Here is a 26,892-nt window from a genome sequence, read left to right on the forward strand (position 1 = left end):
AACGTTCCCTTTTCCATAGACAAATATATAATTTTCTACTGTTTGATATCCTTCCCATTCCCACCCAACCTCTTGTACTCGCACTTAATCTAGATTATACTTCTCCAACACCCCCGATACTGACTTTATTGAACCTTCCCTATAAAGACCCCTAATATTCCAAGTGCCAAGTCTCACGTCCTTTTCACAATGCTTAGGTTGTGCCAAAGAATCAGTCCAGGTTCAGGTCCGAGGCACTTTTGGACATTTTGAAACAAACAACAGCTGGAGAACCACCCCCTGTCGGCTTTCCGCGACTATTTATTCATTGTATTCCCAGCTACTATCAATATCTTGAGCCCTTATCTTCCATCCGCAACCTCAGGACGCGTCATGCAGTGGTTATAAGGGACCCACCTAACACGAGTGCTCAGCTTATTATGAACATTAATTTTTTCATACACAAAATATAGTGGAATCGACGTTAGTATTTTAAGATTACCTCTTAAATAAGACAATACGTTAAGGAAATAAAACTAACTCCATACTACAGACGCTTGCTTGAAGAATTATTGTTTATTTACTTGGTCCTGAAATTCATTGTTTTTAGAGAATCAGAACTCCATCCTCTTGCTGCTTTTACGTCATGCCAACTTTTTAACAACCTACCAACGAGTGGCAAAACTGATGTTTCTGCAAGTGTCCTAATAAGATTCTTTTTTATTTTGTTTTGTAGAGAAATGCGTCTTTATAATGTTTCCTGCTCTGTTATTCTAGTCGATATTCTTTCGAGAGTCAGTTACGTCTGAATGTCGTGTGTAGTGGTGTTGTGGTGGCCATTTGCTGTGAAATACTGAATAAAGAACACGGAAGTTCCGTCCAAGACAAGTGTTCAAGTGAAATAATCATGTAGATATTTAGTAACAAAGGACGGAAGCAAATTGAGTTTTGATCTAGTGAGGTAGCAGGCAGGACAATACTTTGTCCAAATACTGTGAATTGGAAGACTGGTGTACGTGACTGAAGGCAGTGCTTGTGACGTCACTCCCTTGCACCTGTAAGTATAATTGTTTGCAGTTTGTCCAGCAAAATATCTGTAGTTTGAAGAGGGTTTGTGTGTTTGCTAAAAACTGCAAACCACCCCCCCCCCCCCGTCAAAAAATTATTAGAACATTCTGGTTAAACATGTGCCATTTTATCAATGCAAACAGAAAACACTATGGTAATCACGCATGATATATAACCTCCGCGCCACCAAGTTCAATGACGTTTTCTCGGGCAGTCTTCCTGGGCTCCGCAGACAAAACAGATCCCTGATGATGACGACTGAGACGGTTCTCGAAACGTCGGTTTTTCGCTACCACCTGACGTGTCTGATTGGCCAAGAGACTCCATTGAACTGTGGTAATCATGTTATACTGAATGCCCGTCAAAAAGGAATAGTACTTTTTAATAATCTTTGTGTAATCCCAGTATAGCTTCTCCACATATACAAAAACTTGGGTTGTATTAAATGTAAGCAGTCAACTGGCGGTGACAGACTGAGGCGTGGGTTAGGTATTTTATATTATAGTGGACGATTAGATCATTTCAGGACATTACATCAATTACTGAGGTTACGTAACGTCGAGTCAGATGAAGTAGAATGATTATAAATTATAAGTAGGAACGGATGGAGTAATGAACCTATTATGGGGTAAATTCTCGATCGCATCGTTTGGTGTTTCCGCTTTGGAATTAGAATGGCGGCGTAGGAAAACACAAACGGTCATCGTAGAATCGTGTGGCACCGGAATTAAGCACGTTACAACACATCTCTCCTGCTGCAGTCATCATTGCTTGTCAGATTCGGTACAGCTCCTTATATGCCTTGCTATTAAACATTTTAGACACTGCTGCAAGTACTGTTTTGTGGGAATTATCATATTTTTGGTACAACATATGGTTCAATAGTGAAGAAGAAATATTCTGGGTTTTGGTGTCCAACTGAATTCTGTTGTCGTGTTAATGTGTAAAACCTTGAAAGTGCTTGTGGCTGTTATCCAAAAAGACCTGGGAGAACGAGTGTAAACAATCAGGAGACGTAGGTTCTGGCGTATAAAACCGGAATTCTTGAGACCCGAAGAGGGTTTTAGCAGCAGTGCACGAGTTAGCTCTGATTTCGAAACGCAACCACTTATTAAATTTTATCAATACCTATTTATTTCCTTTTCTATGCAGGTTTAGAATCGCCTAGCAGTTGGTGAAACAGCAGTCATGCATATGTGTTTGGGAGGTACCAGGTTCGAATCTCTGATCATATACTGACTATCCTGGCCAAGATTCTGATTTTTTCCAATGCAAAGCCCGGAGGAAAGCACCTACAAAGTACCCAGTGACCGCCTACTCCAAATCCTTAACCTACTCTCAACTCACAATTTACCCACAGATTTTCATTTTACGCTATAGGCCTATAGCCTAAACTTTGTGGTTGAAACAGCGTCGTTACACGACCCAGCAGTCAATAATTTCAGGGCACAGCAAATCATTCTGTGTACTTTTCTCTCTTTTTGACAGAGGAGTTCCATTTCATGCATTATGTCGAATATTTTATCTGAAAATACCCCCAGATTCGAATTTCAGTCCTCTTGAGCGCCTAGGCAGACGTGTAGAAATAATAGGCCCAAGCTTTCTTCCTCGCTGTGAAGGCGTCAAAGGATTGGATATCTTTAAAATAACAAAGTTTTTCTGTCATTCATTCTGAAGTCAATGCAAATTCACTGTGAAAAATATTTTATTTTTCTTGAAAAATTATTATACAAAAGAAAGCCGAAGATATTGCTATCGTACTTGGAGGAAGTAAGTACTATGCGTACTGACAAAACCAACATTATTTTATGAAAAGTGACGGCGTCATCGGCAAGTACATATATGCGTCTAATTAACAGCTTAATAATTACAGTTATCCTGCCTTATAAATGTACTATTTAACAAGTTGCATTGTATATACGTGTGGTAGTGGTAATGCCTGATTTCTGATCCGCATTTCTTGTCATTGTTAGATTACTGTGTTCTTCTGAGTAAGACATTTATCTTTGGTGACAAAGTCCTAGTCCGATTCCAGCTTTTGACATTTTTCTGTATTGTGGAGTTAATGTACGCCAGTGGTTCTTAATTATTTTTTTCAGCAGACTGTCTGAAATTCTTTGTATCTGCTTCGCACTCCATACAGATATTTGTTTAAGATTTCGTATATAAAGACAATCAACGATTTGTTTCGACCCCGTTTGACCTTTTGCAATAAGTTGCCAGCAATAGCGTGTATTTACTGTAGTACGTAATGGTTGCAGTTGAAAGTAGTGTTCCGTGGGTTTTTTAGATGAAACAGGGACGAATGTTGAACGCCACCAGGACATTTCTGTAGAAAATTTTAGTTTTGTTGTTGTACCATATGACGGCTTGTGAGGAAACACGATTTATTTCCAGCCATCACAACACCCCGTTTATCAGATTTTGAAGTCAGGCGTAAAAATCATAAGACAGAAGATGCCTTAAGCGAGATTCGAACTCGAAGTCCCATTGTTCTAGAGATTTAAGACTGTAAGGCTAAGACTTCATGGGATTAAAAATAAAAATATTATATCGTTCTATTAAATTTAAAAATGATTCCACTAATAATAATAAAATAAATTTTGAAATGGTTATTAAGTGTGTTCAGTCCTTTTATTGATTTTAAATCGACCGCTGTTGTCGAAGTTTGTTTTTTTAGTGTTGAAATAATAGTATTCTGTTCTTTACCGCAGTAACTTAATTATAAATATGTGAAGTCAGAAATTAAGCATATCCAACACCACTTGAGCTCTATTAACAAATATAACATATCTAAAAATACACAGACTGACATTTTATGTCATTAAACGTATTTAGTTTTGTACCCAGGATGTAAAAACCTAGGCATTATCTTTGAGCAATTTTAATTTATCTTCGCTTTGAGAAGATATTTTAACTGTTGTCATATGAAAGTGGGAATTTAGTATGTCGCAAAGATTCATCCTTGTAGGACTTTAGCAAAACTGTTATGCCCAATGTACCGTTCTATATCTGCTGCCTCATTCCGTGTTTGAATTCGTGCTTTGCGTCACACTGGTGTTACTAAGTAGCCTGTTCTCAAAGCCTATCTCCAATGTAGCAGGTCTGGAGTCTTTAAATTTCTTAAGTCAATATTTGCATAGTTTCTGCCTTTGTTTTTCTAAAGTGACTGCTGTGAATGTAAGTGTATGCTTTACATTTACGTTCTGCCTTCTTATTTTCGTAATGCAGTTTGTACAAATAACACCTCCACACTTGCATGTTGATGTTAGTAAGAACGCGACGTCCAGTGATCTGGCAAGTGGGAGAAGGGTTGCTCGTTTCCCTTCTATTAATGTCTTATTTGTACACTGCTTTAGCAAAGTGATTCTTATAAATAGAATCTTATATATGGTTTATACACGTGAACAGACGTGTCTATAAATTTCCATCGTCTGAAACAAAGGCAATGTGCTTCATGTAGGGCGTTCAATACCTCATGACAATGAACTGAAATAAATACTATGCGAAGGAAGTGCGTATAAAGTAAAAGATTCATCTCATAAGAGCAGAATTTCTTGATCATTTTCTTCTTACCCATATCTTGAAGGTCAAAGTATCATACGCAGCCAACACCCTCAGATAAACAATGAATTTTTTTTCATTATCCTCCAAGATGAGAGCCCACAAACCTGATTTAGGATATTTTTAACGTACCGTACTCAAAATATTTTAACCCTGGTTAGAACCCATGTATAAATGGTATATATATTTAGGCTCAAGTACTTTTCGATTTGTGAGGTTGACATTGTCTTTACCCAGGGACCTAACTGAGTAGGTTTTGTCCTCACACTGGTTTGTAGTGGAATGTATCTAAAACGTGTGTAGGACCGCAAGCAAAGGTTTTGTTTGCAATGTCGAATTTGAATCAAAATTCAGTCTGTGAAATTTGAAGTTCTCACGGCGGCGTGTACAAAGATAGCTGTCTTCTAAGTTTTTGCGCCGTGTAGTCTGGTAAACGTGTACCGACTGTCCTGATGATGCATGCAGCAAGAACCTCTGAAACATCGGTAAACCTCTACCAGATTACATGGCGAAACATGCCATTCAGTTTCATTAATGCGATTTAATAAAATCATAACAAAAACTTTATTGAAACCTGCTCGTTTGAGGTAATGTTCAACACATGTGAACGGTCGGTCAGAAAGGCGGATAGACACCAAGAGACGGATACTTCACGAACTGCTGCAGAGAGTTTCTAAAATATGCACAGTCACAATGAAATTTTCAGCGACAACGAGCGTTTCTGCACGAAAAATTAATCCAAAACTTGCATTAGGGTAACCTACAATAACGTAATAAATATCGGTAAACAGAAACTGTGTGAATGTGCTGTGTAGATAACCACATTCTTTGTATATCGGCAATTAATAATACAAAATTATGATCACAGCAGAACCCATCTGAAAAATTTCCGCAGTCACAATTTGAGAGTCAGTCACTTCAAGGTCGGAGAATTCATGTTAAACTTTGTTAACCCCTCTAAAATTGCCTGGTTTTCCAGTGGTTAGACAGCTGTTTGAAGCTTATGCTCGTAGCAAACGTAACAATGCCTGACTGACTTAGCTTCCTAACGATTCGTTATATCTGATCAGTTCTGCTGTGTTCCAATATGTGGAGTACCACTGAACCATGGATTTAAGACAGAAAAGTTGCTATTTCTAGTTTCTTAAAGTGTTAGCCAGGCTAACATGGCTAAAGCGATTGACGTAAACGCTCCGCCTCTGAATCACTTAAAAGACATACATTAGGCACCAGGCACATTTGCAGTACGACTCTGTGGCGACGTGTAACTGAGAACTGTCTTGAAGGATTGAAAATAAATGTGTTCAAACAATTTTTGCATCTTCGAACACACTCCCATTGTGTGTTAAGATATTGGCACTCGCGTTCCTTTGCTTTGTTGGTGTTATGGAATACCTGTCAGAAACGGAACGATTTAGATGACGTCTGAAAGTTTTTGACGATGCGGCGTTGAAATATGTAAAAATAATATTTGGATATTGTCCATCGTCTAAATTACAATGTGTTTTTACTTTTATTTGTAATTTAAGTGATGGACAAAGTCCAAAAAAGCCACTTTTACAGATTGAACCAGTTTAGTTTATAGATTACATGTATCGAAGTGATGACACGTCATTGTTGCGTCATTTTGACGACTGGTTCTGTGTGATCCACGTTGTCTCCGATTTCTTCATGTTTGCTGGTTGCATGTAATCTCAGTGAAGGCCGTCCTTGTCCCTGCAATAAGCCAGGGCTGATGCTCTCCACAATCAGGCTGAGACAGTCCAGACTCGAAGTCCCGTCCCCTCCACTCGGGTTGCCGGATTGTGGTTGATTCTGTCCTTCATAACCTGCAAAATAATGAAAATTAATATTTATTGTCGCGAACGAATATACATTGTCTTGTTTTTCGGAAGTATAAATAGTGATTTTAGGAAATGAACAGGAAATAGCGAAGGAAATGGGAGAAAGCCGATAAAATATGGCCTGAAATTTTTCCTCTCAACTCATACACGAATAAATCGGGGGTTGAACCGAGCTACGACGTTGGCAGAAGGGGATGGGAAATTGCAATATATGGACACCAATACCACACTGATATGTGTGTGCGCGCTCCTGTGTATTTATAGTTACTTAAACCTTCTTAAAAGAGGTGCGATCTTTCGACCCGTAGCCCAGCTTCCTTTTCAGTTTTTCCGTCTTATTAAAGTCAAAGAGATAAATTAATATGCAACTTAAACGTTTGTACTTTAACACTGTCAAACCTCAGATATCCATAAATTTGTTCAGGCAAATATATTCAAAAGTCACTAGACATGCACACTAAATGTTATGGCGCCTGAACCTCGTTTCTGGTATAAAATACTGAGCGTGTTTTTTACTTCTTATGAAACTTTTATTTTTTTTTGCAATAATTTCTTTTGAAATAACAATCAGAACGCAACCAAATAAAACGGCTACCAGTCATCTAAACACTATGACCTTGGAACAAGGTGAAATATGGAGGACATAGAATGCCCAGGTGGAAGCCCACAGCCAAAATGGGCGGCGCTTTAAAATAACTTCTTGAAATATATATAAAACACTAAGATTTGAGTCGTATCCAAGATAACTTACCATGCGTATAGTACGTCCATTTTAAAACATATTATGTTCCTTGACTTTTCACGTCAAAACAATATCAGATTTCTTTAAACTCGTTACGTGCTGCAGTGATGCAGTGCATGTCAAGGTAAGTATGAAATAAATAGGCCTACGTATCAACTACAACATCTACTCACTCCAAACCACGTGGGCGGAAGTTAAATTAAGTTCTAATTGAATCCAAACCTGTGTTGGCAACATATACAAGACGTGTCTATTTGTGGATTTTGTTTGTGATGAGTATACATGACTGTGTGGTAGCTTAACGAATTCCGAACATGAAACCTTCGAACGTAGAGCAAAACTCAAGCTGTAACCTACTGATAAATGCAGATTCCGAGACAGATGGGTGGATATGAAGCTGTGTCGCCTTGCATTTACGTGGGAAGGGGACACAGATAGCGGCATTAACGAGCGGTATTTCTGGATATTAGCTGAGGGAATACGATAAATGTCGCAAAACGAAAAAAATTTCTTCTCTTAAACGTCCTGAATTCCATTTATTCTTAAGAACAGCGAAATAGAGCCAAGATATTTGTGACTGTACAGTACTTTAATTTTGTTTTGTAGACATGAGATAAATGCGGATGATATTCTTAAGACAAGGCTTTGTGCAAGTGTATTTTTCTTAAATAATTTGTAATATACAGCTTTGCAGTGATTGGCTACAGGATGGACGGTCGAGGTTTGATTCCGGGCTGGGGCTAGAGGCTTTACACTGGCCCCGGAATCCACCAAGTTTCCTATCCAGTGGGCACCGAGACATTCTTTTAGGGGTAAATTGGTCGGAGTCTGAACCTGAATACTTATCGTTATTTAGTGCTGAGACATACAGGCTTATGTTCACCCTCTCGGTACAGCTTCGTGGTGCGATGCTTAGCTACAGGGGTAATTTACACATAGGGCGTATGAGTTTGAACTTTACCTGAAGGTGGCAACGACAGGTTCCTCCAACATGGTAACCACATGGCAGACTACATTGCGTCATAATCCATAAATTTACGATCCACTAACCTAATATTGTTCGGAGACAGGATACTTGAATGTAGATTATCAACGTCTTCATTGTTGTACATCAAAACATAAACACGTATCTTGGCTAAGGGTTAATGTCTTAGTATGTTAACCTACTTATTTCTCATTTTCTAAGGGTATGTTTTCCTTCTCGTTTCACGGTGAGTGCTAATGAATTACGAACTATGTTAAATTTTGTATTGAGGTTATTGGTCGACATTTTCTCTGCAGCATATTTTATATAGTGTCAGATAGTAGAAAGATAGTGAATTACGAATTGGAAACGATGTACATTATTCAGTAATATAATGTAATAATGAATTAAATGTCTGTACTTCTTCAGAATTTTCACGTTTACAAAAAAAGTGGTATGGAGATCTCGTCATTAATAACTCAGTGTCATACTACGTAAAAATTATGACAAGTCTAGAGCGATACAGATTTATGATTCATGATTTGATACACGGTTCTCGTGAGCCGCTTAGTCAGTGGATGTCGTAGGTTTCTTCTGTCCGTGTTGCCGGACAGGGATATTAATGTCTCGCAGTCAGAACTTGGCGGGAAATGAGCGAGTCGGCGAAAAGTTTGGCTTAACTGTCTACTGATGTCTACACGGGAAACTGGCCGTGTCACACCGGCGAAGTGCTCCAAGCACGTCGACCATCCACCCGCCCATCAGATAGACCAGTAAGATGGAAAGGTGTACTCTTCGGAGTACACTGACATTCCAGAGGTGTTCTACACGCCACATCACTTAAGCCATTTTTACACTAATGCAATCTGAGGTCATTGTTGCATGTTATTCTTGCTCTAATGTGACCCGAGGCCGTTGTTGTGCATCACCGTGTTCCAGCAGTGACTCACTGTTATACAGGTTGCCTACTCCTGTGGGAAAAAAAGCGATAGACAAACAGCCATCTGGCATGAACGGGCCAATAAGGCGTTCTTCGCTCACGCTGAAGCGTTAGGAATATCCCAACGAATGAGATCTATTCTCATACCAGAGGAACGATCTCTTTACTTTGTTTGGATTTAGAAATGCTGAAAAAATTATGCTCAGGGCTTGCGCTGAGATTTTGTGTCTGATGAAATACTGAGGATTTATTTTGATGTATTATGCTGTGGCATTAAGCTTCCATATTTGCTGGGCGATTATGCTGTGATTTTATTTTTCTGTGGGATTATACTAAGGATTGTGCCGACGATTGAGCGTAAACTGAGCATTATGTTGAGGAAACATGCTGAGAATTAAGAGGTATAAGGGTAGTGATGAAGTAGAATAGATGCAGGCTGGATAATAACACTCCACAAAACCTCATTATCCTCTCCATTCTACAAACGAAACAACGGCATTAAGAAACATCTGTCAGTCAGTTCCAATCTGTCATCGGTCGCCATGGGAAGTCTGGTTACAGGGATAGAAACGAACCTCCTAATTTGATAACACAATTGTGTTAGTAGAGAATAAACTATAAACGGTTGGCGGATCGCAAAAGGTTCGCTATTGTTATTTAGATTTCCAGAGATAATTGTCTGTTAGATTATAGAAACATTCCACTCTTGCTTGGCCCCTTACGTGAAATAAGAAAATGATTCTTTGTTTTAAACAACGTTTTAAGCAAAGCAGCCCTCTGATTCCATTACATATCCATTGTATCCGACCCAACTAACACAGGATTCTAAAATGCATATCTCTTCCAGACGTTCTTGACTTAACAGCTCACCGTCTTCGTCTAAACGTCGCGGCCCATATCCGAACTGCGTTGACAGTGTAGTCCCGGTCCAAAACACACAAACAGACGGACAGACAGACAGCAGTAGCACGGGCCCGTGTCTATTACAAGATATCGATGCGGCAGATAAATTATAACGTCGTGAAAGATACCTTTGTCTTGGGAATTCTTTTTGACTTGACTTCCTTTGATTTGCAGTATACCAAGGAATGTTGGTTTTGGCAGAGAGCTGGTGTGTTTTGGATGTCTTGTATAAGTTGATGAAGTCCAGGGTCCGCCTACACAAACAACTCAGATACTGCAACAAGTAATATCGGATAACTCTCAGAAAGATCAATTCCATTCCTTTGAAACTAAAGTTGCTGGGACTTCAAAATTTTTATAATGGAAAAAAATAATGGTGTCTGTGTGATATATATGGCCTAATTTGTAAAGCATTGCGTACATATTTTGTGGTTTGAAATTTCATTTAATTTTTAGGAATTTTATATATATGTAAAACTAGATACTTGTTGAGAGATTGTGTCCATCAGTACTTTCATATGTTTCAATTCTGAAACAAGGTGTTGAATTCTTAAGACAACTTGTATGAAAGGCCTGTACTAAAATTTGTGGGTCGAAATGCGCACTGTATCAGCACATAAAACACAAAATGGCTGGTTTTGGCAACAGTGGCGTTCTGTTAACAGGTAATTGGTGTATCCGAAGGTAAGAGAAGACTAGTCGAGCTGTAATCACATCGGTACAAAAATAATTGCTGCAATTAATAAGTCATGTTTGTGTTGATCATTAAACTCGTGGCTGGACGTGTCACAAGACGCTTTTACGTGAAACTAATAGCTGTTCCTTGCAAGCGCAAGACAGAAAGGTGGCGCTGGTATAACAGATAGTCACAGAAAATGTGAGCGGGCCGATAAGCGTCGCGGAAAGAAGCGGTGACGTTGATCAAACGGCGTCCCACACACCATGGGATATATTTTAGAGACAGAAACACACGGAAGATATTTATATAAAAAAGACAGTTAAATGTCGAGCTGCATTAAGCCCTGGTAAACGTTACATTCGCGTCTAATGTTGCAGTTGTTATTTTAAGAACTCTGAAACCTCTCTTCTTTTGTTTTCGCTCTCTCTCTCTCTTAATCTCTTGTTCGAAATCTGTTTTTCATTTGAGGTTGCTTGTATCTGTGAAACCATGTCAACCTACTGTGTTGAGAGCCAAAGTGCCCATCTGACATTATGTTTATGTCATGGATCCAGTTACCGGCTATCATGGCTAATGATTTTCGTGGTATAATTCAGTTTCTTCAAACAAATTCCGATATACTCTGCGATCGCTCCCCTCAAAACCATTCTCGATTCATAATTCTCGCCGATCTACGGTGAATCATTCATCACTACATAAACCCAGCAGTTGATACAGTGTCAAACTTAATGAATATACAACAGACATTAATAAATGTAAACTTATTTTCGGATTATTTGACAAACCTATTTCAACTATAAAATTTATATAACGTCGAAGGAAGTAGGTATATTATCATGAGTGGTCAACAGGTAAGGATTTGGGAGGAGGCAGTCAACTATTTGAAGACACTATCCCAGCATTCGTGTGGAGAGACTGAAGCAAACCACGAAAGGCATTACTCTGGACAGCCGATAACCGGGTTGAGATTCGTATTTTGTTTTCCTAAAGCTCTTCGGCAAGCACAAAGCAGTTCTTTTGCAACTATGAATCACACTCAGAATCTTGTGTACAGTAACACACGACGAAAAATCGAAACCGGATACACGTGTGCGATACTTGTCTTAATGTGACTTTCGATAGAACGAGATCACAGTGTTTCTGTAACTGCGCTTTCAATTAGTGGCACTGTGTAAGAACGTAGCAACAGAGGGAGTCTTTGAAGTACAGTGTAACCGCCCTGGGGAGACAGATAGTGTATTCTTAACATGCTTTCATTTTAATGAGATGTGCATCTCCCTTACGTTTCCTGAGACATATCTCCTCTGAACGAATGACTCGTTCTTATTTCGTGGTCTGAGCTGTTGCCTCACACCTGAAAAGTGACAAAGCCGCCTGGAGCCATTCTAAACGGTTCATTAGGATCTGAAATAATTTTACAGCAAGCAACTCAACCGAGTAGTTCTTTAATATACCTGTGTAGCACTAGTGATTCTAAAACTAAGAAAGATTCCAGCTATAAGTTCATTAAAATTATAAATGTAGCAGAATATGTAACTAAGAGAGATTTTGCAAAAGAAATATATTAAATGTAAAAACTAGAAAAAAGATTGAACCTTATTTTATACATGTCATGTCTCAATGTTTTATGTAACTTATATACAAAGGAGATAAGATTAATATGTACTCATAAACTAAATCTGAAATCGCGCCAAAAACGCACTTATAGCTGTGTAGTCGTGACTTTTATTATAAGGGATCAACTAAATAGTTTTGTCACCACGACTAAATACCTTTGCTGGTATCTGTGACATTTATTTTCTGTACCATCAAATGCAAGTTTATTATTTGTGGTACTAGGAAAGTCGCTGGCGCCATATTGCTTTGTTTTATCAGGTTATGTGAAAGTATTAGTGTGGTGCGTAGTCACTGACTGAGTCTTTTGTCCCGCCGAAGAAGCCATTGCTGCTAAAACATAGAGTACTTGGTCTCATTGCTCCCATTTACTTCTGCGATTTCCTTAGCTTAAACGAGAATTTAACCTTTAAGAAATCAGTAAATTGTACTAATTTAGTTGACCTAATGGATACTGGAAAATCTGTATATAAAGTTAGATGTAAATGGGAAAGAAAGAATTAGTAAAAATGTAGCTATTAGCTGAGGGTAGGAGAAAAGAATTATAGGTAGATAAAAATATTTGCATAGTTAGAGGCAGCTCAAAGGGAAATTTATATACGAGAACTATGTACAGCAAGAACGCGATGTTAAGCGGTCACTAACCTTTGCTAAGTCGTCACAAGCCAAAGAAATATTTAAATTTGTTAAAATATTCTTTTTCGACTTGTGCTCTTTTCATCACCAATCATCTTACTCGTTTTCACAACTTCATCCTCAATGATGCTGATTTGTCTAGTCTAGATTGTTTCATGTTTAGTTCGTTATTTTCAAGCGGTACTCATCATCATTACAATGAATAATTCCATATGAAGTAATACTAAATATTAGGTATGTTACATTTCGACTCTTATGTAGTGAAATTAGAGTGCGAGGGTAAGTTTCTGTCTGCAGTAAATGGACATTAGATTTAATGAGGCGTGAAAAAATAGATAAAACACCCTTGGTGGACATTTTTCAACCCTTCTTTGTACTTAATAAAACCTGTGGTAAGTAATTTATTTAATGTATGATCGAGTATCTTGTGTTATCTGGAGCTTTCACGGCCACTAAGTACAGTAAATTCTTCAGGGCTGAATCGAGGAAACACCAACGTTTCGAGAACCATATCTGTTCTTATCCTCAGGGTTGCTGGGTAACCAGTCCATTACTTTGTTGCAGGATGGGAACAGAGATGGTTATCGAAACGTTGGCAAAAGATTTGGTTTGTTCACCGTTCAGCCACCTGGCGTGGCTTGTAGCCCGAGAATATTTCATCAGCTTCAGTCGTCGGGAAAGCTTCGCTTCATATTTCAGTTTTGTGGCTGCAACATCGATTCATTATCTTATAACTGTCCGTTTAAGTTGTACGTTTCTGCTATGGTACTATGATATTGGTTTCATCGAATTTATTGAGCAGCTGAATACCTACAAACTGTCCATGGAGTAGGTTTGTTAGATAGGAAAATCGTGAAGTATTTGTAGAAGCCCTGAGTAAATTCTAATATGTACATTGACTTCTATCATTTATATCAGAAGCAAAATCCATGAATTTGTGTTAAAACCCCAAATTCACATCTACTATCTTCTGACTAAGTCAGTTTTCTGTAATTAACATTCCAGTTCTCCCTTTGAAGCTATTTTTGCTCTCTTTATTGGTTATGTGCGTTTGAACATCGGCTGTTTTAAAAGTGGCATGCTTTTCAAGTTAATAAATACAATTAGAACACCAGCTCGTTTAGAGACACCACATTCATGTGTGTTTCTATAATGCATAGCACAATTTGGCTTAAACTAAAAGTAGGTTTGTTTCTTTGAAACGGTCGCTGAAAGAAACTTCATAATAACGAGTAAATTAAAATAAATCTCGTTTGTGAATTTTTAAGGTGATTGCTTTTGTGGGTATACATGATGAAAAGGCTTCGACGCATGTGTTCCTGTGTTCTGACAGATGTGGACAATTCTTTGCTACAGTTTTCATAACTCTTGCTACAGTTCCTTCACTTATTGTTATGGTAGGATGTAGTGGAAAACACCCTGAAACATTATACGTTTCAAGGACAGTAGTATATTAAATGTCTCTGAAATTCAATAGGTTAAATTTTCGATTTCATTTATATTGAAATTGCAGCAAAAAGTAAAACCTGGTTATTTTTAAAATATTATGTGGCAGAATGGACTATGACTACGTAATTTATTTAATTTTGTCCAGTGATGTTGCTGTTTGAAATTCTGATGCTAGTTTGTAACATGATCCTGACAGTACTAGTTGATTATTAATCTACAAATTTTAAGGCTTTTCATGTATTTCTTTCCACTCTGTGTTAGTCTGCTCACTGCTTACAACGGGACATACTCCATACGTGTATCAACTTTCCCCAGGTTTTAAAGTTGGTCCTTTACTTTGCGTTCTTTGGTTAGGTTTGTATCGTTTTAGCTTTTGTTATTACGGGATAGGTATGTTGTGGTCACATATCTGTCAATGTCATTCAAGTTCAAGGACATTAGAAAACGAATTTTTTCCTCACTTATTTCTGAAGAAACATACATCTTGGTGAACATACCCACGTATCATTGATGTCGCGTAGAAATCAATGTCATGTCACAGACACGTCCAGAGCTGTGGAGTTGTAGTCGGAGTGGGTAAAAATGTACCGACTCCGACCTCGATATAAAATTTTAAGAACAATTTCTATACCGTGTTAGGCTCCTCCAACCTCACGCTTAGGGAGATTCAACGACGCGTTAAGCCACATGGTATGGGAATAATGCTTTGTGACTTTGGTTCCGATGCCTTAGGAATACAAACTGTCTGCAAATCAACCGATCAGACGTATGTTTAAATATAGGTTATGAGTCTAAAACGTAGGCTGATGATTGCCGTTGTGTTGATGAAATATCTTAACGTGCCATTTACCAATTTAGTAGGCTTACCCTCATTAATACATATTCAGCTTCTATGAAGGAGTCGGATTCTGAGTCGTCATCAAAGCCGAAGCCGGAGTCGGAGATTTTAGTACCGAATCCACAGCCCTGATTAAAAGACTAAGAATATTTTACTAAAAAGTTCCTAAATTGTCTAATTCCCTCTTCTCTGTCTCCGCTCATTCTGTAAGCCATTATTCTATTACTACTATTATTGCCATTCTGAAACGCCACGACTCATTGCTAAAAAGGTTAGAATGCCTCACTGCTTCCTCATGTGTTCGACAGATGACTGAAGACGCCTCTAATGGGTGGTTATATCTCATCTAAATAGTAGTAATGATCCAGAGACGTCTGGCTGTCTGTCTACAAAGACAGATATGTCAAATGTGGCTGGAGAATAATCATTGTAACTGGCCGCAGTCTGTGTTAGGAACACGAAGTTCTCGTATAATCTAATATGAGTGTTAAGTGGATTGTACTCTTAGGCGCAAGGAATATTTTCTCTAACGTATATCGTCCTTAATTGATATTTAAATTTATTTTCTCCACATTAGTACAGATGAAACCTATAGCTGACAGATCAAAAACCGATTTAGTCTGAAGATGGCCGTCAACTGGGGTGTTACGCCATGTAGCATGGTATAAGTTTGCGGGCGTTTCAGAGATGCTTGCTGCCTCCACCATGAGGGCAATGGTCAGACTACACGTCCCAACAACCCAGAAGACAGTCATCTTCATACAAGACGCCCTGAGAACCTGAAATATCACAACAGTACATCTTTTACACTATATAATGTTATGGACCAGGCTCTGAGGACTTTCAATACGAAATTAACTGTGAAACATTGAATGTTTTAGACGTTTGGTTTGTCTTCTTGGACGGGTGATGAGTACATCGCAGGGTCTGTATCGACGTAGGGAAAACAGCTTAGAAAATCATGGGCAAATACCAATGCCACAAACGGAATTCGAATTTGCGACCTTACAAGCCGCATTCTCGACAGTCACTACGATCAGCAATTACGTATCGCAAAGTAGACTACATACTTAAGGTTTCTCCTGGGGTGTTTAATTAAACGTTACCCAAGACGCAGACGTATGGGGAAGTGGAGGTATAGATCCATGTATTCTTAACTTTTGCACTAGATGGAGGTATTATGTTACCTTAACTCCCACGCTGCTTTACCCTCGAGGAACGATCTCTGTACCCATTGGATAGGAGGGCTGGTTCTTTTAGAAATCGGACATTTTGATTTGACCTGATCCAGAACCACTGGGAATGAAATATTTTAGTGTAGCCCCGTAATAAAAAATTCTTTTAAACTTCGTCGTTTGTGAGATGCATTTGTTTATATTTTGTGTAAAGAATTTATAAAAAATGATAACGAAACTTTTAATTCCGATCTAAGTAAGTTAGTTTAGTCCTTAGTTAATTATTAAGGCAGTTAGTCACTTAGTTGGTCGTTGTTATTGTGTTTATTGTTTAATTTCTTTGTGGATTATTGTTACAAAGTAAGATATTTAATTAACGATTTATTTAGTTTTTACGCAAGGTAGTTAGTAAGTTAGTTACGTATGTTGTGTTATGTAATGAGCACTTTACAGTCTGACGAGACATATTGTTTGCCACGGAACAGTGGGATTAGAAACATCTGTGTATTCATTCTAGTCATTGATTGATTAAAAATTATGATATTTTTCCATCCTTCCTAAATGTAGGAATTGTCTGCTTTTCTTTTGAGCCCAGTAGTATTATCCATCGTTGAATTTACGTTGACAGGTGTGAGATTAGCTGAGACTTAAAAACAAAATGAAGCGTACAGTATTTGCTACCATCATGTCTGAAGAATAATTAAATTCAGGGGTAAATCCTCTTAGTTTTACAGCGACAGACTGTTAACTCTGTGTCTGGAAATAGACTGAATTTATACGGCCTGGCAAAACGTTCACGTTCTTGCTTTGAAGTTTAGTCTTAACCCTATTGTTGCTGTGTTGTCATGACAACGTCAGAATCACGTAGTCATAAAAATACATCAATAAATGGTATTACATGCATCACTGGCCTAAATCACGTATTATAAAATGAATGTTAAATACTTTGTGTGCAAGTTAAGAACTGTGTATCGACTGCAGTAAAACCTCTGCCACTAACTTCATAAAATGGATAAGTTAGAAATAGCCATTAGTATAACGACACTCAGACACCCGAAGATGATAATGAAGACAAGACTTTTAAAACGTTGTGTTATTAAGAATCCCAGATACAGCACAATAAAATTTCTAGAAATATTACTATCTAGTTGTACGAATAGGCTAGACTAGTTGATTCTCATCGTTATTAAAGGGCTTTCTTCAGTTGTTGATGATTATTATTTCTACCTCTCTGGAGCGGAATCCTTGTTCAGAAGCTAATAGTCGCTCAGGATAGCTAACGGATGATTTATTAAATTCCTGTTGTTTTGAACCCAAACAGTTCATTTTTACCAAAAATCATGAATTGACCCTGTTCGAATAAATTCAGTTCAGTTCGCAATTTACATTAAAAATTCGTAATATGGTGCATTTATAAATTCTGTTTTTCTTTATTAATAACCATTTCTTCACAAGACACCATTGTCATAAGCGAAGCTCTGGCGACAGGTCCTTGACTACGAAAGCATTTTACCTCTACTGGATAAAATTCCATTACCAAATTTAAGGAAATTGATTCGGTAGATCTGAAGTAGGTGAAATCACTGCAGATAATTCGGTTTAAACACATGTTTTAATGCTGAGTTCATGTGTTGTGCTGACAGTCGCTAGCTACCAGTGCAGATGAGTGAACTTCATTATACTCCTAGCTTAACTAACAAACCAGGCAATCAATAAACTACTATTAAATTAATTTTTAAGCGTATTCGCGTCTATTAAAAAGCTCCGTCCGCCTATAAGAACTTGAGAACGGCTGAGAGGATTTTTATTAAATTTAATATTTCGATGTCTTACGAAAATTTGGCGACGCTTTCCGATTTTGATTATCGGACAAAAAGAACGGCCCCTTTACATGAAGACCAACATGTGTTTTCATGCTTGGGGAATTTCCCACCCGTTCTCAAAGTAAAAGACCAAACACTGGAAATGCGCCAGGACTGTTATACTGTGCGTTCGTTTCCGAATTTGTTATATTATTCTCTCGTGGATGTTTCGGTCTCTTAGGTGATTTATTCTTGTGTTCTCCACTTAACATTGTCGTTATACCATTCCAGCCTTTTCGCTCCTAGACATGGCGATCTTACTGAAGATGAAGACGGCACAAGTTTATTGCGTATTTACCGTGATGAAGATGTAGTGTGTTGGTCCTTTAGTTAGTAAATGAGATACAAGTAAAGTACACGTCTTGTCTTTCTGAGCAATAAAAATGTTCTGCTGCCATAGAGTGTAATAAGGAAAATAGATGGTACGCGGTTAATGCTGCTTTATGTACTCATGTTCCATGAAACATTTCGGTGTCTTATTTAAAGATGACTTGGGGCATTCACGTAGGATTATATCAAATTGCTGCGCATTTGCCTATGAAATTATAATTTATACATAGATGAGTGAGAGGAGATTCAAACCTAATTTTAGGAACGGAATTTAAAAGAAATTATATTTACGAACGACTGAGATGAAAATTGTTATCAAGCTTTTCAGTAACGTTGTTCCAGCCACGAAATTAAATGTCACAAGAATAGGCCTGGGCTTTATTATGCTACCTCTGCTGTATTATTACCAATAAGTTTATGTAATATCTTCTTGAAGATGACTATTTACTTTGGAAAGCTATTATAGCCATTGTAGTAGGTACGTATATCTTGTAGTATAGAACTAGCTTTTTGCCACTTATGGATTGTTTATCCAAGCGGTAGGCCTATGTAACAAGGCAGGCTGCAAGAAACACACTAAGCTTACCCTGAAGAGAGCAATATCGTTATAAGTTTAGGCCTATAGTATTTAGTTGAAGTAAACTGTTTTCTGGATATTATCCATCGTCCAAGCCTAATAAAATCGATAAAAACCACGACGTTTCGGAGATGGGAGTCTATATTCGTCTTCAGGTAAAACCTAGAGCTAATCCCTGTATCAGGTCCGCCCTGATGACGGAGGCAGCATGACCTCTGAAACGTTTGTGGACATCTACCAGACTACATGGCGCAACAACCCAGAAGACAGCCATCTTTGTCCTCACCGCCGTGAAAACATCAAATCCTACAATTATTAATTTACTGGAAAGTAATGCAATGTGCGTCATATTATGGTCGAGGCTAAAAAAAACCCACATTGACATCAGCTCGACCTGGAAATGGATGGCAGACAAAAGATTCCTACGATAGTGTGTTGCAGTAAGCTCGGCTGTTATTTTGAGAATTTTTCATCATCATGGCCAGTTGTTTAAAAACGCACAACGTCTCAGAAACGATATGTCTCCGTCAGCAGGTGTAAGTAAGAGAGACTAGCTGTGTCTAAGGGACACACTAGAGTACGCTCTGGTGCATTCCTTAGTCTCCAGCGCTGGACATGCAACCAGCAAATAACCAAGACGATGGCTAATTTCCAAAATAGCAGTCAAACTTACATATGCAAATGTATGCCACTAAATTCACAAATCCAGTGCACTGAAGCGAGATAATCCGGAACGTTCTAGCTCATCTGATCTCGAGGCTTCTTTTCTCCTCAAGTAAATAAAGACAAATAGTGAGAGTGGCAGTGACTTCCTTCTGTTTCGAGCTTTACCTCAAGGCATTCTGTGTGTCTGTGTCTTTGATGAAAACTACGCTCTTTGATCTGTCGTCAGATGAGATGGAAAGTTGATCGCGTGTGGTGAACAGGTGAAGATTTGGAAAGAGACAATCATGTTCTTTTTATTTTGGCACTATTGTCATATTCGCGTAGGAGACTGAGGATAAATATGAGAACTCTTAGTATAGCTGGTAACCCGAGACTCAAACTGCATTCCTCCCATTTGTTTTGCTGGGTTCACGCAAAGTCCGTAAAAAGTTTTAGCGTCCATATTCGTCAATATTAGCATTAAAGCCAAGTGGTAACTATGTAAACTATCGTTTTTCAATATTCAGTAACTCGGTGAGACTTCAGGTTCTCAAGGCGGTGAGTATGATGATGATTCTGTTCTGGGACATTGCGCCATCTAAGCCATGTAAGCATCTCTGAAACGTCGGTAAATTTCTAACAGGCTACAAAACCTAGTATCCCAGAATACAATTATCAAAATAAACAGCGATTATTTCCCTGAACAACATTAAACAGTTGATCTTTGTAATGGAGACGAGTTGTTTTTTCTTTGTGAAAGGAACTGAATTTTTAAATAACGTTTACACGAGGTTCGGCTTCAAAGGGATCGAGTAATGAGGAACCTGTTCCACTGAACAAGTAGCATGAACTTCATACTTTTAAAAGTTCATGCTGAAGCCAACACGTGGAAGAGACACCATCCTGCATCCTGTTTAATGTTGTTTTTTGTATTGTTTCACAATGATATATTCATATGTAGGTTTATACTCTCATTACGTGACGTTTTCCCATACATTTCAACATCTGGGATTGTTGAAAAAGGGATAATACGAACCCTACGAATAATATACTTCCACTAATGCTCTAAGAAAGAAACGTCGTGTTATTTTTTTATTACGTATCCCCCCCCCCCCCGGTCTCTTAAAAGTATAATCTCTTGAAACTTAAGTAGACCTATGCTAAATTGTCGAATGTGGCTGAGTGCATGTAACTTCACATTACATTGAAACATCAGGATGTAATTGTTAGCACTCCTGGTTTCGATTCTAGACATTCGAAATGGAAATATTGGCCTAAAGGTTAGTAATTATGAGCTTGTCCGTTGTTTTATTCCAGAAATATTAAAGGTTCATAAACCTTCCTTAAAATAAGTAAAGTCCTTTTCTTTTCGCATCTTTTCAAATTCATTGTGCACAGTCTGACGGCAATTCGATGATGTACCTTATCACTTACTTAGTTAATAAAACTTTTAAATAAATCACGAAATCAAATCAAACCGAAACACATTACAACAGCGAGATACAGTCTTATTTGCATTTGTTATGTATTTATCGTATATTATTTTACAGTTGCGTATTAAATGCTAAGTTTTATTGGTTATTATATTAAAGACGTATAGCCAACGAACACGTCATTTACCACATATTTTGACAAAAATTAATATTTAATAAACATTCAGTGTTCGTGATTAGAAAAATCAATAAGCATTTTTCGATGTGTTAATGAATCTTTGACACAACGAAAATATTCAAAACCATGTATATGTTGGCATTCCTGTCCACCATTCCCACTAGTTCTCGTACAGTCAGCAGGTCTTCACAAGCTGTTTCTTAGTGTCAGTCTACTCACAGAACTAACTTTTATTTCAGTCTTAACTAAAATATTTGCATTACCATGGGCAAACATTCATAAATACTTTTACCATCCTTCACTACGTACTGTCTAAGAGTCTCAGTCAGTTGCTTAGCTGACACATTATGCGACATTTGATGTTCTCACGAAGGCTAAGAAGTCGATGTTGTTCTTCTGGATTGTGACGCCATATGCACTCATAAGCAGTTACCAACGTTTCGGAGAAATATACTGTCTCCATCTTCAGGGCCTAAATGTTCTCACAGAGCGTTAGTGTGTGCTGTCCGTGAGAGTTATCCAATTACCTGTGACGTATGCGCCCTGAGAAGTCGCGTAATGTATTATCAGCAGGTCGAAAAACGTCGTGTTTGGTCTGATTTGATGTAAACTTTCTGTGTAATACTTTTGTGAAGTGATAACAATAATAATGAAAAGTGACTGAAGTGGCCCTAATGGCAGTTCAGTTATGTGTTGCGTATTTTGAAAAATTTCTTGTTACGAAGTCCTCTCTGAGGCGATGAGCCGTGTTAAAATGTGCTAATAATCGCCTCCTATCCAATATGTACCGGGGCCTCTTTCCCTGTGAGTAAAACAGTTGAGGCGCGAAGCTGAACACTCACTTTCGTCTGGTGCCGAGATTAATAATAAATGGAAGTATACGTCTTCATGGCATAACGGGTAATCCAGCACCAGGGATATAATGACCTTACATCTTACCGCGAAGTGGGACGTGCTTATTTTTTCCTTTAAATAAAGTGGTCTGTTAACTAAAAATCAGTAGCGTATTGCCGCAATATTAGTTATATAGGCTTAGGTTTACTTAAATTTAATTTATGTTATAAACAGAATATAAATAGTGACGGTGCTATTATATATTATCGTTGTATCAAGATAAGAGCGAAAGAGAGGGGGTGGTGCTGTTTAAACTCCGGAAAATCTCTGTTTAACCGTTTTAGTTTATAGAATTAACCATATAATAGAAGGAAAAATGCTATTAGTACAAGCGAAACACTAATTAAGGTGTAATGGTACTTAGTCGCGAAATATTATGGTTTTGCGTATCTGGTGTTGAAAACCATTTTGGAACAGTGTAAAAATAAATCATCACCAATTCCTTTCACGTAATTCATAATCTGTATTCATAACGGAGGAAACAGTTCGTCGACGAAACTAACCGAAAAGTGACCATTTAGAAAACCATACCCACGTTAGGATAATATTAAAATGGATATAGGGAAATACGTTAAGGAAGACTGTGAACTGGTTCTGTGTCGTGTCTATTGGCGCTTTTTGGAATAAGGATGATAAACGTTGGAGTTCTGTTACGCAGTGTCAGTTGTTTTAATTAATGGATTTTTTAGGGGGAGTCGATACACGAGTCTGTTATTGGGCTGAGGGAGCGCTGGGTTTGCGGATTAAAGCCCCATCCTGACTGTGGTTATTTGTGTTTTTCAACACGCACGATTGTTAAGGGTGTGTTGCAACAGAAAACATTAGTCCTCGTGAATAATAAAAAATGCATACAAGAACGCGTTGAACACTCTTGCCAACCATTAGAAACAATCAAAATTTCTCTCCATTAACAGTGGTGTCATTGAAACATGGCAGAGTTGGTGTCGATCTTATCGCATGAATCGCTTCCTCCCATTAACAATATGGAGCTGAATGTGACGTTGGCAGGTGCTAGTCTGGGCAAAGGCCCAACAAGTGTGTTGTAGCACTTACCGTTGATCGGGACGAATCTGTGGAGGGAATCGCTGAAATGCTGTAATCTGTCCGCCAGGTATTGCGCTGATCCGCCATTCTGAAATAAAAAATAAACTGAGTCAGGAATAACATCGCTTCCTCCTCTCTACATTTCTCTGAGTTGCCAACATTTGAGATTTTTTATTAACTCGTTCTTTGTTTGTTGATCTTATTATAGTATATGTTTCCACTTTATTTCGACCGTCAGAAAATTTATGAGAAAATATTTGGACTCGCGAGAGGTGAAATGAACCGAGAACTGAGGAAATTACATAACAGGATACTTCGTGATTTATATCCATCTACTTGTAGAATATTGTCAGGGCGTTTGAATGAAGGGAGTTGTAATGCGTTAGAAATTTAATCGGAGAGAAATATTATTCTACAGAATTTGGTATGGAAAGCTATTTGAAACTATTTGGATCTAGGAGACATTAACTTAAATGGAACTGAGAATGTATATTGTTTAATGAATAGCAGTTTGAATCTGAAATTCGCCCTGATGATGGAGACAGAACTTCCCAACGAAACGTTGGTAAATACCTATAAGACCAAACTGAGGCACAATCCATATATAGAAACCATTAAAATCAAACTTACGGTCCAATAAAACGTACCGAGCGTAAAAGTTGGCTCACGTGGTCTGGTTTGATGTTTCAGAACAAGTATGTGACAGAAATAGAGCTTATGTGCTCAAATGATAATCGATGATTCTATCAATGAAACTTGGCTTTCTGAAATAATTTGAAATGGTTCATAGTTCCACTAATTATTAAGGTGGAGCTGCAGTCTTGCCGATTATACTACATTTCGTTCGTACCTGCATTTGTCTTGTGTCACTTTTTCTCTCCTGTCTCACATGAAAAGGAGACTAGATGAAGCAAAGTTACTAACCAAGAGAACCTCTCGCGGCTTTCTTAAAGCTATGAGCCAACATTCCACTACTTTAAATCACCCGCGTCTTGTTTTGACTTTTCACATCCGTCGAAAGAACTCTTCTTGCAGTGCAGGGATTGCCATGAACAGGGTGGAAGCAGATTCAGGGGATCTTCGGGTAATATATGGGTCTCTGACCTCATTCTCTCCCTCAAGGACCAGCAACGGTGAAGATGGCTCTGGAGATCATGTTTCGTTTGTGTGTGTCTCTTCATTCCTCTCGCATCCTCGTTGCTGTATCTCCCTACTCAACCCCCATTAACCTTTCTTCAAACATGTTCTACTAAGAATGCTACTGAATTGAGTGTCGAAGAAGTGGAGTCACTCCACCACGTGAAAGGATGAGTGGCTTTCGTCACACATCTTGTCGGATGTTAGTAGTTGAGGCTCTTCGAAAGAGAGTACTTACATTCCCTTACGTCTCTAGTATGCATTTAAGAACTTCCGGTTCGTGAAAGAAGTAATTTTGTTTCAAATTTATGTGACTCCTTCATAATGGTTTGGTACATTTAGACACTTCAGTTCGTGTGCAAATTCCAGAAAAGATCCCCCGATTTAAACTGAGGGAGACAAGACGTTTTGGAAGACCAAGGAAGATATTGGAAGCTGGAATACGTCGTAAGCGTCCATTACATTGGCAGTGGTTGAAGCAGCATCTCCGATATGTAAGTTTTTGGTAACGATTTCCAACAAACCGTTGTAATTGGGTGGTTATCACTCTGGACTTTGGAGACCCTGTATTCGATTCTCGTTCCGGAGGCAATTTGCCTTGACAGAGATTTAGAGGATTTGCTTCACCGCTCGAGAGAAATTTTGGGATAGGACTATAGAACAGGCAGCCGCTGCATCTACCTTTATCCCTCCCCATTAATAATTGTTATTTATCGTCCCAGCCCACACTGTAAATCTTGTTTATTTGAAGAAACATTTTTTAATAAACTAAGAAAGAAATTAAACCATTGACATATTAACATTGTAACTTCATACGTTTATTCGTCTCTTTGTCTTTCGTTTCCAAAGTGGCAATAAAAAAATCAAGCTGGATGCTATTCTGGCACGCTTGACCACGAAATCCAAACGCGCACGTGGCGGAATGTGAAATACGCAGGTGGTCTATTTACCTGGTTCCGATGTGCGTTGTTGCGTCTTAACCTCCGTAACTAATAGGAGAATAAATTTCGTTTAACGCTGTTCCTGTCCGACATAGCGGCGTGTTCAGCAATTAGTGCAACCAAGGATAAAGTAATTTCTCATTTGTGTCATTTCGATATATTTCACAGTTTTTAAGACCGCATTTTCAACGTGAATCTGAGACCAATTATATATTTGCAACAAGAATGTCCAATTTCTGGAAGTTAACAACGAAATTATATTTTAATGTTCGACTGGACGTTGAACAAAACGGTAATGGGGACAAATTACAAAATGATTCCATATACATACTTTAACATCAGGTTTACTTACAGTTTTACTGGGTCAAAATTACTGTAGATTTCTCCCACATTATAAGTACCTATTAGAACATATTGGTAGATGGGAAATTTAAAAAAAAATACGTGGGCGAAGGGGCCTAGTGTGGGTCAAATTCTGGGCATGCTGTTACGAAACGTGGGCCGGGAGACCTGCTAATCTGCAATTTTCCGTATTGTCTTTAGAAATTCAATGCAAATGTCAGAATATTAGTTTAAAATGGGCCACGACAACGTTTTGTAATGTCCTCAAGCGTTATTTAATATGCCTGCTGAACAATATGTGAGCTTTACAGGATTACATAAATGATATGCGATTATATTAGCTGAGTAATAGTTCATGTGGCACGCACCTGTATCCTCATGTCCCTAAGGAACCGTCTGTCTCCACTTTCTTCATAGAAATGGGAATCTATACCCTAAATAGGACCTGATAGCCTCGTCACACGTCTCTTCAAAATCACCATTCTTATAAACTTCCCACGTGTTGTCCTTTGACACTTTACAATTCCTGTTTGTCTTAAAATAACAGGGCCTTTAGACTGCGTAATGCAAGAATTTTACGGACTGTAAAGCGATAGATTTAACCGACGTTTAAAAGGTGCTTAGTCGTCTCCCTGATTATGAAGGCAATAGGATCCTCTGAAACATCGGTCACAATCTACCATACTACACAGCGCAACGTTCCAGAAGACAGTCTTAGTTGTAATCATTACCGCGAGACCCTGAAATTTCACCTGGATAATGTAATTATTTGATTAATCCTTTATCATTGGCAAATAGCAATCGTCGGTCGATTGCCAGTAAATTATGTTTATTTATTGTTTAACTCACTCTTACTAAATATTCTCCTCGTTTTATAATTTCTGATGCAAAGAACTTCACATTATTTGGTGAATAGTACAAATTGTGAAGTTTCTAAGCAAGTAAGTCTCTTCATCCACCTTTAACTTCACGCCTCTTGCGTATTGGCTAAATTATGAAACATAAAACTCATTTAAACTGCGGATGTTTTATAGCTTCGAATAATGTGGGAAGACGATAATGAACTGTGAAAAGGTATGAAACTAGAAGAAGTCAATCGTGGTCTGATTCAAAC

At 38.2% G+C, this 26,892-nt stretch overlaps 1 protein-coding gene across 2 annotated transcripts in view; it reads right to left on the bottom strand.

Moving 5' to 3' along the window:
• Positions 1 to 2,734: 2,734 nt before the first annotated feature.
• The window catches only part of nau (myogenic-determination protein nautilus), a 38,413-nt gene continuing 14,255 nt past the window's right edge, over positions 2,735 to 26,892 (bottom strand). Inside the window, exons 4-5 of one of the 2 annotated variants that reach the window (XM_087351205.1) lie at positions 23,368 to 23,446; positions 2,735 to 6,440 (exon numbers count right to left, since the gene is read on the bottom strand). In XM_087351205.1, coding sequence (XP_087207331.1) covers positions 6,223 to 6,440; positions 23,368 to 23,446 — 297 coding nt within the window. In that variant the 3' untranslated portion in view covers positions 2,735 to 6,222. Of the gene's footprint in view, positions 6,441 to 9,825; positions 10,279 to 23,367; positions 23,447 to 26,892 lie in introns of those variants that run through there. The other variant, XM_087351206.1, reaches the window with a different exon arrangement.

This window comes from Zootermopsis nevadensis, unplaced genomic scaffold (assembly GCF_977971745.1).
Source record: "Zootermopsis nevadensis isolate Lab colony 2312 unplaced genomic scaffold, Znev_1.0 Znev_ptg000018l, whole genome shotgun sequence".
Taxonomy (NCBI): domain Eukaryota; kingdom Metazoa; phylum Arthropoda; class Insecta; order Blattodea; family Termopsidae; genus Zootermopsis; species Zootermopsis nevadensis.